The sequence below is a fragment of the Lissotriton vulgaris genome, chromosome 10, assembly GCF_964263255.1.
Source record: "Lissotriton vulgaris chromosome 10, aLisVul1.2, whole genome shotgun sequence".
NCBI classification, from domain to species: Eukaryota; Metazoa; Chordata; class Amphibia; order Caudata; family Salamandridae; genus Lissotriton; species Lissotriton vulgaris.
In genome coordinates this window covers 946,987,387-947,002,621 of record NC_141698.1, presented here as the reverse complement: position 1 = coordinate 947,002,621, position 15,235 = coordinate 946,987,387, and the positions used below count along the sequence as shown (strand labels likewise).

At 45.5% G+C, this 15,235-nt stretch overlaps 1 protein-coding gene across 1 annotated transcript in view; it reads left to right on the top strand.

Annotated features, from left to right (window-relative positions):
- CASD1 (CAS1 domain sialic acid O acetyltransferase 1) overlaps window positions 1–15,235 on the top strand; it is a 163,384-nt gene that overhangs the window by 51,627 nt on the left and 96,522 nt on the right. Inside the window, exons 8-10 of the mRNA XM_086941948.1 lie at window positions 10,526–10,740; window positions 12,656–13,081; window positions 14,995–15,084. Of these exons, the coding sequence (XP_086798074.1) occupies window positions 10,526–10,740; window positions 12,656–13,081; window positions 14,995–15,084 (731 nt within the window). The remainder of the gene's footprint in view (window positions 1–10,525; window positions 10,741–12,655; window positions 13,082–14,994; window positions 15,085–15,235) is intronic.

Below are 15,235 nucleotides of genomic sequence, written 5' to 3'. Positions count from 1 at the left end.
CCCACTGAGCGACCTACATAAAATATTGTTCTTTGATTTTCTTGATACACATTTTTTGCAGCAGGCATATTTAACCCTATGCGCTACCTTAGATAAGTGAAAACTGCCACTAGACAAAACTCCCATCTCGCGCTCTCACTAGCAGGTACCATAATAAATCACCTGAGTTAACTTGACACTTTAATTGTTACCTGAAAACTATTGAATATGCGGGAACTTTGCAGTGCTTTAAAAACTGCTTCAATGCTACAAAACCGGCCCTACTAACAAAACCAGTGCCCCAACCTTTCAGCCTCCCAGGAAGACGCCCACCTGTTGCACGATGCCCGGAGTGACAATTAAGTGAATCAAGTCACTTATTGCCTAGTCCCGAACTTGCGTTGGTTCTAGTCAGTCACTTTAGAGTCTTGACACCCTGCACCCACACAGCAGTTACAAGTCCAACTCCACTCCGAGGCCGCACCGCCCCTCTTCAGTTCATCCCTTGCTGCCACGCAGGGGCTGGCCAAACATTTTTGCAAGGGCCATCATCCTTGGTAGCACTTTTGCGATACCAGATACACAGCCCTGGGACCCGGTTGGCGGTCCCAAGCATAGTAGTATACATATTGCACCAGGCACCACATCCTCAGCTAGGGTAGGGTGCAGCAGATACACACTTGCACTCACACACATGCTCTTAACTGCATCATGTTTAGTTAGTCACTGTCCAATCATGCTCAACCATGCTGTGCGCTTCTTGCTCATTCGATTAGCTTCCTGGCCCAGGTCCGAATCAGATACATACAATGTATCAAATCACCATAGCAATGAGTGAAACAAGTTATTTCCCTGACCCAGGCCCAGCTTGTAGGCCATCATGATGTCTCTGCAGGCAGAGCTTCAGCACAGCAGGGCAATCCAGCGCTGCTCACACCGCAGCTGATTTTATGCCTCCATAGCGCTTGCCAAGACTGAAAAATAGCCAGGGGTTGCAAGCAAGGTGGCAGGCATTGCAACGGGTGGCTTAGGAGTCTCAGTTGTGATTCCTTGGGTATATATGTGTATTACTCATGCAGTGCTATACAAAAGGTAGTGTTTTCTCATGCTAACTGGGGTGGTCAGTGTTAAGAGGAAGATATCTAGATCAATCATGAAGGGTTTCCCCTAGATGTTGGTGTACATGAATCACCTGCCAGAGTGGGAGTTGTGGTTCTCTCCATAGTGTATAAGAAGCTAAAGATTTCCTCAGCCAGGAAGTGAGCACTTCCTCTCTACAGATGCATGATGAAAGGAATGTTGCAGATCTCTGAACAGGAAAGGTACACCATCCAACTAGCGAGCACAGTGAACAAACATAATGTTATATCTGTTTTTGTCTATGGACCACAGTTTGAATGGATCTCCTCAGAAATATAAAATGTGTTTGACCTCTGTCCGGAGAGAGAATAGTGAACTGAAAACAATAAAACATTTATGTTCGAGGCATATGAGCTGTAGATCGTATACTTTTGCATAGATCGCCATTTCCAGTTTATTTTAAAAACTGCACTGTTGTTCTCTGACGCACCCCTGACGCACATCCAGCTTCCCCACCCATAGGCCTAGACCAATCGGCCGGTAGGAAGAGGAGTTTGGAGGCGGGGCCGGGCCTTTAAAGTTGCTGCAGCGCGGGAAGCGGGCAATTGTGCTTTTTGTTGCCGCGCGGACCTTGCCTGCTAGCGCTTTTGTGTAAAATTGACTCTGACTCGGTTTTAAAACTCACCCGAATCACGTATCCAGTTTATTTTAAAAACTGTACTGTTGTTCTCTGCCGCACCCCTGACGCACATCCAGCTTCCCCACCCATAGGCCTCAACCAATCAGCCGGTAGGAGGAGAAGTTTGGAGGCGGGCCGGGCCTTTAAAGTTGCTGCAGCGCGGGAAGTGGGCAATTGTGCCTTTTGTGGCCGCGCGGACCTTGCCTGCAGGCTTTTTTGTGTAAAATTGACTCTGATCAGTTTTAAAACTCACCCGAATCGCGTATCCAGTTTATTTTAAAAACTGCACTGTTGTTCTCTGCCGCACCCTTAGCTTCCCCACCCATAGGCCTCAACCAATCGGCCGGTAGGAGGAGGAGTTTGGAGGCGGGGTCTGGGCCTAAATGTACAGCTCCACGCGGAAGCCCAGCAGGCGCGCCGGTGGTGCGCCAAAGGCAAGCCGTCTGCACCAGTCCACGCCCAGGGGCCACGAACCCTGACCAAACCATTGCCTATTCTTCTACGGCCCTAAGATCGTTAGCGCAAATCCCGTTAACTCACGCTGTATATAACCGTATGCTGACTAACGGAATCCTACAAGATCAAGCGGGTCACCCCACTCCATCCTTCCTGGCTCCCCATTCCTCTCCCACCATTTGTCCCTTCACAGTTAACCTTATCAATTTTCGTGTCCTCTATCTCAATACTCGTTCTCTGGTTAAGCACCAGCTAGACATTTTCATGCTGCTAACTTCAGAAAAACCTGATGTATTGCTGATCACCGAGACCTGGCTTACCCAGGACTCCACACCAGATATTTTAGCAGCTCTCCCCTCAGATTATTATATTCAGAATGTCAACCGGCCCCCAGGGAAGTTGGACGGGGGTGTCGCTGCCATTATACATAAAAACCTTAAGTTTGTCATTATGACTTCACTTGAATTGCCAGAAGTAGAGAACATTGTCATTACACTTGATTCCAATACTGGGTCTCTTGCACTGGTGCTTGTCTATCGCCCCCCTCGGACTATGCCCTCCTTCCCACTCTCTTAAAGTGAGCAAATGGCCAACCTCGTCATGAACCATGCTAGGGTCCTACTCCTAGGGAACTTGAACTACTGGTTCAATGAGGATTGTGGCGGACCGCAGGTGGCAGAACTCTCCAAGTTGATCTCCAACTTAAATTTGGTCCAGCTTCTATCTTCCCCTACTCACATAAAGGGGCATAACTTGGACCAAATTTGGTCTTACAACCTCACATTGTCGGTACCCTTAATTTCTCCCTGCATCTGGTCAGACCACCATCTGATTGATTTTACAGTCACTTTCAATGGCAGGCTCAAGACCCCCAAGGTGGCGAGAGGATTAAAAAGAAAGTGGAGAACCCTTGACAAACAAGGATTTATTAACACCATAGCTAGCTCTCTACCCATCTTTAATTCTAATGTTAACTCCATGGAAAAGGACATTGCGGACTGGCTATTGTCGGCTAGCGACACACATGCGGCTCTGATCAAATTTTCTCGTACTAGACATGCTGACGCCCACAAATGGTTTACTACCGAATTAAGAGAGCAAAAACTCCAGCTCCGTCAACTGGAGAGGAAATGGAGGCTTTGCTATTACATTGAAGATGGACAGCAGTTCCTCTTAGCTCGCAAGGATTATAAAAAGACAATACTGATTGCTAAAGTTGCTTATTTCTCAGCGAGAATACGCCCACAATAAACCCAAGGACATTTTTAAGATTGTAAATGATCTTAGTAGTAATGAGAGAATATTAGCTAGCTATGCTCCCACCCAAGAGATGTGTAATTCTCTTAATAATTTTTTCCTGGAAAAAATTGCCATCATCAAGGAGAGCATTCCCCCTACTATTAATACGGAACCACTGGATGACATCTCCAGAAATGTTGTCACTATGAACCACTTCTTAGCTATATGTCCTAATACACTTTCTGACCTCATGACCCGTGTAAAGTCGGGTCTCCCAATTGCTCACCTCCTATCCTTAGGGACACATTTTCAGCACTACCGCATAGTATCCTCCCTTTCCTGAACGAATCTCTCAGCAAGGGGGTGGTAATCAGTGCCTTCAAGAACGCCACAATCGTTCCTCTCTTAAAAAAGCCCGGGGCAGATCCCCTGATTCCCTCCCAACTATCGTCCCACATCACTTCTTCCCTTCTTGGCTAAGATCATGGAGGCTCACGTGGCCAGGTGTCTTTCGAACTTCATTGAACAATCTGAATATTTGGAGCCAAATCAAGCCGGCTTTCGGCCAGCTCACTCCACGGAGTCTGTAATTCTTGTTGTTCTGGATACATTTGGAGTTAATGCTGATAGGGGGGTTCCCCAGGCTCTGATGCTTTTCGATCTGTCGGCTGCGTTCGACACGGTTGATCATAACATCTTGTTGAACCGTGTCGAACAAGCAGGAATTCAAGGTCCTGCTTACAACTGGATCAAGTCTTTTCTTACAGGGAGAACTCAAGCAGTGCGTCTTGGTACCTTTACTGCTCCTGAAGTGACCACCTTGTGCGGGGTCCCGCAGGGCTCATCCCTTTCCCCACTGGTATTCAATCTCTACCTTAGACCCTTGATCCACTCACTAAAAAACAGGAAAACAACCATCTTCAATTACGCCGACTACCTCCAGCTTATTTTCTCCCTGGACTCTCCTAATTCTGCAGCAGAATTCCAAACCACCATGCTCAACAGCCAGTGTTGAATGGATTGTAACCATTTGAAACTCCACCCAGTCAAGATGGATCTTGTGCTGCCCGGGAAGAGCAATGTCTGCTGGGGACCGCATTTCGGGCCGAGCGAACTAGGCTCTCCCCCCTACCCCTTCCCCTTCAGTGAAAAGTCTGGGGGTCTCAATTAATGCAGATCTCTCACTCAGAGGACAAGTGGGCGCAGTGATTTCCACCAGTTTCTTCCTTCTGCGTAAAATCAGAAAGATCGCTCACTTGTTGACCCACTCAGCCCTTTTTCAGGCTGCGATAGCGTTGGTTCTCTCACGCCTGGATTTTTCTAACTCTCTTTATATCGGCCTGCCCCAGTTTCTGCTCAAACGCCTACAAATAGTTCAGAATCGGGCGGCAAGATTAATCTATAAACAGCCGAGAAGACTCCTACAAATAGTTCAGAATCAGGTGGCAAGATTCATCTATAAACAGCCGAGATGGCAATCAGCTAGGTCCTTGTTGATTAAACTTCACTGGTTACCTGTGGAGCAACGTGCTGGGTTTAAGACGGGTTGCCTAGCTTTCAAAGCATTGCATTGCAATAGCCCAAAATTTATCAGTGATATGATAATAAAGCACGTCCCTCAGCGCAATTTACATTCAGCCCACCTTCATCTTCTCACTATCCCGGCCATCAAACTCAAACGTCAGGGAGGTTGCAGGTTCTCTTACTTGCTCCCAAATTTTGGAACTCTCTCCCATTGATAATCGAAAGCTGTGACAACCTACTGGGATTTAGAAAGGCCCTGAAAACATGGCTATTTGGGCAAGCCTTTTAAACAGGTCTTCACGCAACAACACTATGCATGATTAGCGCCTTGAAACCTTCGGTGACCGTGCACTTTATAAGCTTCTGTTAACATTAACATCTGATGTTTGGCTCGGATGTTTGCACTTTGTTATTGTAGAAGTCTTTGTAGTCACGAGATAGTTGACTCCTCCTTTGGTTTGTAGTGTGCATGGGCATCGACTCCATTTCCAGATTGTTTTTTTCCACCATAGGGTTCGGATGTGATTTGCTGCGCTCCGGGTCAGTGCCATATTCGATCCTCCTTCGACGCGCAAGATCTCAGTGGTCGATGGTATTGTTTCATTCGCGATCTCCTTGGACACGCATCCCAAGAACCAACAAAATCTTCAAGTCCGGTCGTCGACGTGGTCCGATGGGCCGATCGACGCCATCAAAACCAGCATGTGGAAAGGACTCCATTCAAAAAATGGACGTGTGGTGCTAAATTCCCACACACATCTTCACGAGGTCTGCAACCTTTCCCTCTCTCCAGAACACAAGAGTCAACACTGCCAGGCCTGTGCTTTCTTCAGGTCCAAGAAAACCATATATGATTGCCGAAACCAAGAGTGATCGCCGGGCTCGACATCACGTAATGTCTAAATCAACCGTTTCAGCGCCGGACAACATCTTCGATACAGGTCCGATGATCCAGAACAAGTCAGCATCTCCGAAGCCGATGAATTGGACTCAGACGATTACTCCAGGTCAACGGAGTGTGAGTACTGACATGGACGCCCCTACCCAGAAAAAACACAAGGCTCCGGTAACACCTTCACCTTCGGTCTAGGTCAACACCGTGACTATACTTCAGAAGCCCCACCTTCAATCCCGGCTCCGAAGTCCACAGAGCCTTCAGACAGCTCGGGATCGAGCCAGCCATCTTTGGCACCGAAACAGAAACCCAAGGTACCGTCGACACCAGACTCTTCAGCACCGAAGCAAAAACCCAAGTTGCTGTCAATACCAGACTCTTCAGCACCGAAGGCTTCGGATCCGAAAAAACATTCTAAACCTTCAGAGCCGAAGACCTTTTCGGAGTAGAAAGTCCTTATAAGCAAAAGGTCCTCCTAAAGCTAAAGATGACAATCCAAAGCACCACTCGGAGCCTAAACCTTTGGTTCCGAAGAAAGACAGTGGATCAAAAGAACTGTCTCTTCCAGATCCACCGGATACTGAACAAAAAACACTCCATATTGACCCTGTTACCAGTCAGGTCACCTCCTAAAAAGGGTAAATTGGACACCTCAGAGACATCTGAGATACCCTTGAAGAAAAAAGACTCTGGCCTTTCTCGCCACCTCCAAAGCTTCCAAACATAATACTCTCTCCATCACACTCTCCAGTGCCTCCTCTTTCACCTGCACCACAAGATGATGATGAGAATATAGGGGGTGGGGATGAGGACATAGACCCACCACATGATAATGATGATACTGATGATGACACCCACAGTATCCTACCTCATGACTCTTGGGAGGATTATAATGTCCCAGAGTACCTGAGCCAGATGTATATCCCTGTAGGCCATCCCCTCGAAATGACAACATAGGGTTTGCGCAACTAATAAATAGACCTGCACAATATCATAGGGTGCAACTCCACTCAGACCCTTTGGAGGAAGATTTGTTTATTAGAGACCTTCTCTCAGCCTCAAAAATCAACAAATACTCTCCCTATGCTAAAAGGGATATCTGGTAGAGACTACTAGCCGCAGATTCCTTAACGTAGAATTATCCCCAGGCGTGAGACTGGATCTAGAAAATTTTCTTTGCCACAGCATCTCTGCGCACCGTGGGAAGGTACCACGTGACTTCGCCCTGACTTCTGCGGGCATGACGTCAGCAAGGTCACATAAGCCCCACACTGGCGCGCTGATGTCCGTTTTTCTCTTTTCCGCGTGCAACGCGGATCCGGATCGTGTCCTGACCTGGTTTCAGGTCTTCTTTCTATGCTTTGTGTTGAGGAACAGTGCACAAATGTCTTCGGGCTTCAAGACATGTGCTTCTTGTGCACATCAGATGTCGGCGACGGACCCTCACCCTATCTCTATGAGGTGTTTAAGCGAGCACCATGACTCTACGGGCGGCGACGCTTGTCAGCACCTCAAACCGAAATCCCGGCGCAAGCACCGGATGAAATTGCTGTCGGCCCGCTTGTCCAGGTCAGTCTCGTCCTAGCATCCGTCCCCTACCTAGGAAGCCAGGAGCTGCCGATTTTGACTGCGGCATCGCTCTTCGCCACGGCCCCAAGGGTGTCGCTCGCCCGCTGGTACGTGCTGCAGCTTGTCTCCGAGGTCTTGTCCTCATTCGGCAGAGGTTGCGGGTTCCCCTCGGGACATGCGCCGTCGGCAGTCGCCACCCTACCTGCCATTCCCTGGTGTCAGGGCGACTAGGGCCTAAATGAAAGCCTACGCTGCGGCTCTGCAGGCTTCTTTGCCCCCCCCTCCTCTCCCTGAGACGTCCGCGGATCCCTTGCCTTGCGCTTAGCCTTCTGCGGAGTCGCCTGCGGCTTCGGCGCAGACAAGTTCGGCTTCAGGCTGTAGGGGGGTGGGGTCGTCAAGGTGCTGCCCTGTGGGATTCCTCTTTTTGACCCAACGCCTTCCCTGTCACGCTGCAAATCCCTTCAGGCTCCATGTGGCATCGCAGGAGATCGCCGGGACTCAGGGCTCGTTTCGAGCCCCCCTCGGTCCTCTGGGCAGGCGGCTGTCTTAACAGAGGCTGAGCCGGCGCCTTTCCGGTGCTGATAGCTTTCCTCCCCGGCCCTGACGGCACCGCAGGTAGTGGATGGGACCCGGGGCTCGTCCCTGAGGCCCCCTTGGTCCTCTGGGCAGGGGGCTGTCTTGCCAGAGGCCGGGCTGACGCCTTTCCGGCACCAAAGGTTTTCCTCCCTGGCCCTAGAGGTGCTGCAGGTGGAAGCCGGGGCCTGGGGTGCCTTCCCGAGCCCTCTCGGTCCTCTACGCTGGCGGCTGCCTCGTGTGAGGTCGAGCTGCTGCCTTTTCGGTGCCGCTCTTTAGCCGACCCGGCTTCAACCCCGCTCCATTCTCCTAAGGAGCATTTGGTGATGGAAGTCGACTCGGCGCCCCCGATGACTCTGGCGCCGATCGACGTCGCACCGGCGCCTGTGGCGGACTCCACAGCGCCGTGCCGACGTCGGGTCCTTGGCTCGTCTCCAGAGGTTCCCTCCTCCCCAGAGGTTTGCCATCTCCTGGTCTCTTCTTTTCCGAAAACGGGACGCCGTGTCGTTGCTTATTCACCAGCGTCTTTCAGGGAGGGCTCCTCGCCGTCTACGCAGCCTCAGCCCTCGGACCTTCTCTTTCGCAGCTCGCTGTTAGTGACTCCGCCGGCTTATCTGCCTTCCCCGGAGGCCCCTCAGGCCCCCCACTTGTCCGCGGATCCTCCTCTCTTCAGGGCTGGCCGTTTATTCCTCCAGCTGGACTTGGGGACGGACGGCTTAGTTTACAGTCGTCCCCCCCCGCTACGCCCTATGGAGGCGAGTGTAGCCTTTGTTCGGGCCATTTCCACGGCCGATGGCATTTTGCGGATGGGTGACCCCATCACCCCATTTCCTACGGATCATCTGTTGGAAGTTCTCGCACTAATGTAATTTCAGATACACCTCGTAGGCAAAGCTGTCCTTGTCCGGACGGACAACTTGATGGCAGTGTACTATGTACAAAAACAAGGGGGGGGGGGGTGGGGGGGGGCACATTCTCTGCAGCTTTCACACCTAGCACAAAGCATATGGAGATGGGCCATTCCTAAAAAATGTACCTCTTAGCAGAGCATCTACCTGGGATACACAATCAGATTGCAGATCTGCTCAGTCGTCATCAACAGCATATTCACGAATGGGAACCTTATCCTCAAGTTCTTCATCCGTTTTTTTTTTAAATGTGGGGCCACCCGGACATAGATTTGTTTACCACACATTTAAACACAAAATGCCCAAGCTTCGCCTCCAGGTATCCACACCCACTGTCCAAAGTCAATGCGATATGGATGAACTGGTCAGGCAGATGTAATCTAGCATACACAGCCATACGAATATATCTTGCTGCTATAGCAGCTTACCTACAAAACAGACACTACTTGTCATTGTTTAGGGTTCCTGCCATCAAAGCTTTCATGGAAGGCCTTAAAAGGATAATTCCTCCCAGAGTTCCACCCTCTCCAGTATGGAATCTAAATATTGTCCTTACTAGGCTCACGGATCCCCCATTTGAACCTTTACATAAATGTGAGTTACAGTTCCTCACATGGAAGGTGGCTTTCCTTTTGGCGATCACATCTCTTAGATGAGTGAGTGAACTCCAGGCATTAACCATACAAAAACCATTTTTGCAAATACACGACAACAAAGTGGTTCTTAAGACAAACCCTGAATTCATACCTAAAGTAGTTTCAGCTTTACACCTACTGGTAAGTAGCATTTTCCTTTATAACCTTTAACTCAGACTTCTTAGTCTGGAGCTGGGACTCAAAGCAAGTTCCCTTTATTAGAAAACTGCAACATCCTCTTAGCTCCATACCTGTAAAAAAATTCTGTTTTGTGTAACTACAGATTTAATTCTTTTGGGGTCTTTCCAGTACTTTATTAGCAAGAGTTTATCAAGAGAAACTTTCTTTTGGATGTCTCACTCTTCTTAGTAGAGAAACTTTCCTTTACCTTGTGACTTGTCCTTCAGTGCAGTGGTGACCCTAGCCTGTAAGTAGAGAAGCAGAATGGTAGCATCTGAAACAGTTGTGCAGAGATACAGTCTCATGCAGTGAACACAATCCCTCACTTTAACTCCATCCTCTTGAATGATTTGTCATTAAGTGCCTAATCCGTATATTTGTTTTGGATTGGGCAGAACAGTGGGCCCGATTCACAAAGGTAAAGTTAGACAAAAGTCTAAATTTGGATCTTTCTTTATTTACAAAGGGGCATTAACTACGAGTAGTAAACACCCTTTGTGCATACAGAAAGTCATAAAGTTAGACTTTTGTCTCACCTTACCTTTGACAATTGGGCCACTACTTTCTACTTATTTGAGTTTCTTTAGAGTTGAGGTGTCTGCCTTAGGCATCCAGACTAAGTGTAAAAATATCTTGTGATTTTGGATCTTCTACTGATTAAAGTGTTACATTACCTGTGCTTTTCATTAACAAAGAGTTTGAAATCACAACGTTCATTAAATATAGTAGTGAATCTCCGCATAATTACTTTACCTAAGTCACGATCATTGGAAGAAAAGCTGAACAACCATGTATTTCTTTTCACTAGATCCTGTTGATGAAAATCTCCTGAGTGAAAGTAGAAAAATGATCACGAATGAAAAGATTGATGCCTACAATGAAGTAGCTGTCGGTATTTTAAACAGCAGCACCAGAAATTCCAAATCCAGAATTAAGATTTTTAGTGTCTCTAAACTTATATCGCAGAACACGATTACAGAATCTTCAGATGGGCTGCATATTCCTGAATCAAGCAGAGCTATTGTAAGTATGTTTTGTTTCTACTTCCAGAATTATTTTACATATGCTTGATAAAGCAGGTATGACAGGGGAACTATAGAAGTGATAGATTTCAATTTTATTAGATTTTTCATTTATTTTTTATCGTTTCCATCAAGCTAAGTGAGTATAATTAAGCCTGGGTGTAGCTTCTGCCAATTTTTCTTGACACAGTAGTGTATTTTTAAAAATAATGAATTAATATAGCCTTTCTTTATCCTCGGTTGTAGTGAAAAGGGAATGCATCAACAGTGTATGAACTTAACGGTCTGAATTAAAAAGATTTTTTTGTTTACAAAGATCAAGTACAATTCTATTACGTGGTGGGAATGATTTCCAATTTTTCCGTAAGAAAATCCAGAATATTTTCAGGACTCAGTAATGCTCGATTCGAACGACTGTACATAGCCATCAAATATACAGTTATTATCCCTTAATCAAAAACGTGGTTCCTTTCTGGTGAATTCCACTTCTAATATATAAGGATATGGCCTTGGACATATTGAGCAAATCACGTATGCAGACTGACCCTACACCAATCTAAATACTAGTTGCAGTGTAGTGTGAATCGTTGTGTCTGCAACGATTCACAAACTTACATTGTGACTCCTTTTGATTGTGTATTGCCTATTGGTATTGCCCTTGCATGGTATTCCCAACAGACGTTTTAAAAGCATTTCCATAGCTGAAAGCTAATTGTTCTTCATCGTGCACACAAGGGGTTTGTGGCTCATAGTAGGGTATTTCTGAACTTGCTGGGACCTATCCAAGCAGCCATGATCAAGTCTACGGTTTCCACTCTTACACTGTTTGCCTTTCCTATTTAGCCCTTGAACTTCAAAATGACAGGGATGCCAATAGTCACCTCCAGACACCCGTCCCTGTATTTAGAGCCTGATGCAAAGACCCAGTGCTACTTAAGCATATTCATTAGCCATGAGCATGACTACGATGCTTTTAAGAACGAAGATTGTGAGAGAGACAAATTATTTCAAGATGCCTTTGAAGAAGTACCACTCAAACCAATGAGGCATTCCCAGTGAAACTGGCACAATTTGCTTTGTAAGTTTGTATTTTTTATTAAAACTGTGTCATGCAAGACACCACCAATCCCCCACCTAGACTTTCTTGCTGTATGACATAAGCAGTGTTGCAAAGCCAATTGGGAAATATGGATTTACCACTTAATTCTGGAAGCCATTCAGCACCTTGTCATTTTGGGCACTTTGCTTAAAAACTGTAACTCAAAATTGTTCAAGATTACACCTGTCAAATGAAGGTTGGACTATTTGTAGTAAGCCATAGAGATAGATAAAGTTACAGTGAAAAATATGTCCATATTTCCCAAAAATATAACTGAAATGTGGCATGTTGGCTGGTGGCAGGCTTAGCAGGGCAGTGTTCACAGCTGCTTTTCTTAAATAATCTAGCAGTCATTATAGCATTGTTGATTAGGACAATTGTTTGGTTAGCAACTCAACACAAGCAAGTGAAGTCTGGAGCCCGAGGTAAAATAGTTTACAAACTGCCCACTGAATGTCTACACAGGGTATTTGTGGGTGTTATCTGTTAGATTACAATGGGATATTTGGGAAGTAACGATGGCTGCTAGTTACAAACTATTTGATTTCTTCTGTTACATTCAACCTCCTTATAGTGGTGTCCCTGAATAGGAAACATTCAGTAAGGTCTTTTTTGAAAAAAAAATATTTTACTGTCTGTATTATTAAGGATGACATACCATGAACTTATTGAAATCTAATTTTGATTTTTAAATTGCCTTCAATTGTCTTGATTTCAAGACTAATATTTATACTTTCTGATTTATTAAAATACAAATTGTGTGAGGAGCCTGTTATTTGTTAATCATTTTACGAGCTATTGCTTTCTCTGTTGGCAGAGTGCCATGATTCTGATGAATGCCTACTGCAATAAAATAGTAACTCCAGTTGATGGTTCGTGCTGCCAGCCTCGTTCCCCGCTCACACTCATACAGAAACTAGCTGCTTGTATTTTTGCTGCATCAGCAATTGGATATTTAATACAGACATTGATACATCGAAATATCCATCGAAGGAGCAAGCCGTGCACTGACCTAGAAAGTGGAGAGGAGAGGAAGCCCACCACTGCCACCCCAGCTGCCTCTACTTTGGAAGTACTGTTGCAGTCAGTCTGCAAACTGGGTTTGATTATGACCTACTTCTATCTGTGTGATAGAGCTGACTTATTTATAAAGGAAAACAAGTTCTACACTCATTCATCTTTCTTCATTCCTATCATCTACATTCTTGTTCTGGGAGTATTTTACATTGAAAATACTAAAGAGGTACGTTGTTTCTTCTTTTATTGTACTGTATACATTGTCGGTGATGGACGTGTAACCATTATTAGCAGCTCAGGCATTTAGCTCAGTAGACGTTTGTCATAGGCTCGTTGTTTAGTATTGTATAATGCTGTTAATTCATCTGTGGTAAGTGCTAAGTTCACCTCCTGCTCAATAACATATGTAGTAATTGCTGGTTCTCATAAATAAGTAAAAGAAGCATATAATCCACAACTCCTTATGTATCTGCTACTAGACTTTATAACTTATTTTCCTACCTACATACAAAACTAAAGTACTATTATGTAACCCGATGGGAAACCTAGACAATCACTCTGGTCGCCAGACTGCCAGTATCACTGTTACAGCAAGCAATGCATTTTTTGTTATTAGTTACTAACTGAGAGGTATGATAAAATGTCCCTTGGTCTTAAGCGCATAAATCCTTGCAACAAATCTTTTTTTTTTTAAACAAGATATTGAATGGTCCCTGCGAATCAAGTGGGTCTAAACAGGTTTCCTGATTCCGACTCCTTCATTCGAGATGTTAGTTCTTTGGTCTAACATACTTTTTCTAATTTCACCAAAACGATCAGCTTAGATTAGCTGTGTTTAGTTGACTTGATCTAGCCATTCTAAAATCCTAGTCTCCGGTATCGGCTGGATGGAAACCGTAGTAAAGGGACCTTTTTCTTCTAAATGCAATTGTGTTAAAACAGTACCTGCCACAATGCACAACAGAATAATGCATTCTCCTTCACCTTAGTTACACTCAACCTCCTTAACCTTTCCACCTTATCTCTGATAACTTCCTGTAAATGCTCCCCCATAACTTTCCGTTAACAAGCTCACCTTCCCCTAACTTTATTTGCACTTCCCCTCCCTCCCTTTAACTCTCTCTTAAGTTGACACACACCATTTTTCGTTTGCTAACTTTAAATATACCTTTTATGTGTCCCTTATGTTATCTCTTCTTGTTGCTGCTGCCCCTTATTTGATGGTATGTGTGTTTGCTGCTCTCTTTCCTCTTTTCGTTGCTGTTGTTCCTGACGTGGGGGCAGCAGTGGCCATTACTTTGTCAACTATGATTCTTGCAGTTGTCCTTCCCATGATGTTAGCTGTGATGGTGTCTATAGTTTCTGCTGTATACAACAGTGGTTTTCTGTTGTACTTACTGCGTTGTCAGTTTCTGTTGTTCTCTCTGACATGGTGGTCACTGCTGTAGCTGAAGCTGGGGCTGTAATGAACGCTCTTGTTGTTGTGGTTGCTGCTGTTGTGACTGCTGTGGATGCATATCAACTTCATTTTAAACTTTGGGGGTGGGGGTGTCCAGGGCAACATTTGTGCCCAGAAATCTCCATTGTGCAATTACAGAAAGAGTCTACTTTTTAAAACTCCTCACCAATGCAATGCACAATGTTTACCTGCCGAAATCATCACTGAAAGTTGCACTCTGTATTCTCTTTTTTGTATGATGAAGTCTGTCGGACAATTCACGCTGTCTCTCTTCAGACATAACAAAGCCAAGATGTACTGCTTACACGTGATCGAAGGGAATTCAGACCAGTGCCTCCAATTTTATGTTTTTACTGACAAACCTCCAAGCTGGCCAGTGAGCAGTAAGCCCTTACCATGGGCATAATCGAATCATGTTAGTCGCACCCTGCAGGAACCCTTCGGTACTATTGTGCAAAACAAAAAATACAAATAAATTGATTACTTCGTTTAAATTGGCATTGTAACCAAGGTTTTCTGCCTAGGTGGTGTGCCTAACTGATGGCTTTGTTCATCAGAACCATATTAAAGCGTCTATTAGCTTCCTTTTACCCTTCCATGACACAATGCTTCTTTGCTCTTTTATTGTAATACTTTCTCATGACCGATCACACTCATGATTTTTTGTAATGCCCTTTTAGACGAAGGTGCTAAACCGAGACCAGACCGATGAGTGGAAGGGCTGGATGCAGCTCGTCATCCTTATATACCACATCTCTGGAGCAAGTTCTGTAAGTGATATCCGCTAGTTCTGGCAGTATACTCCTCACATTGCAATCCCCAAAAACCATTGCTTTAAGGTACTTTGTGAATGTATTTTCTACACTAGATTTATTAGTTTGCTGCTTTTCGTACTGTATGTCTATATTCAGGACACAGATA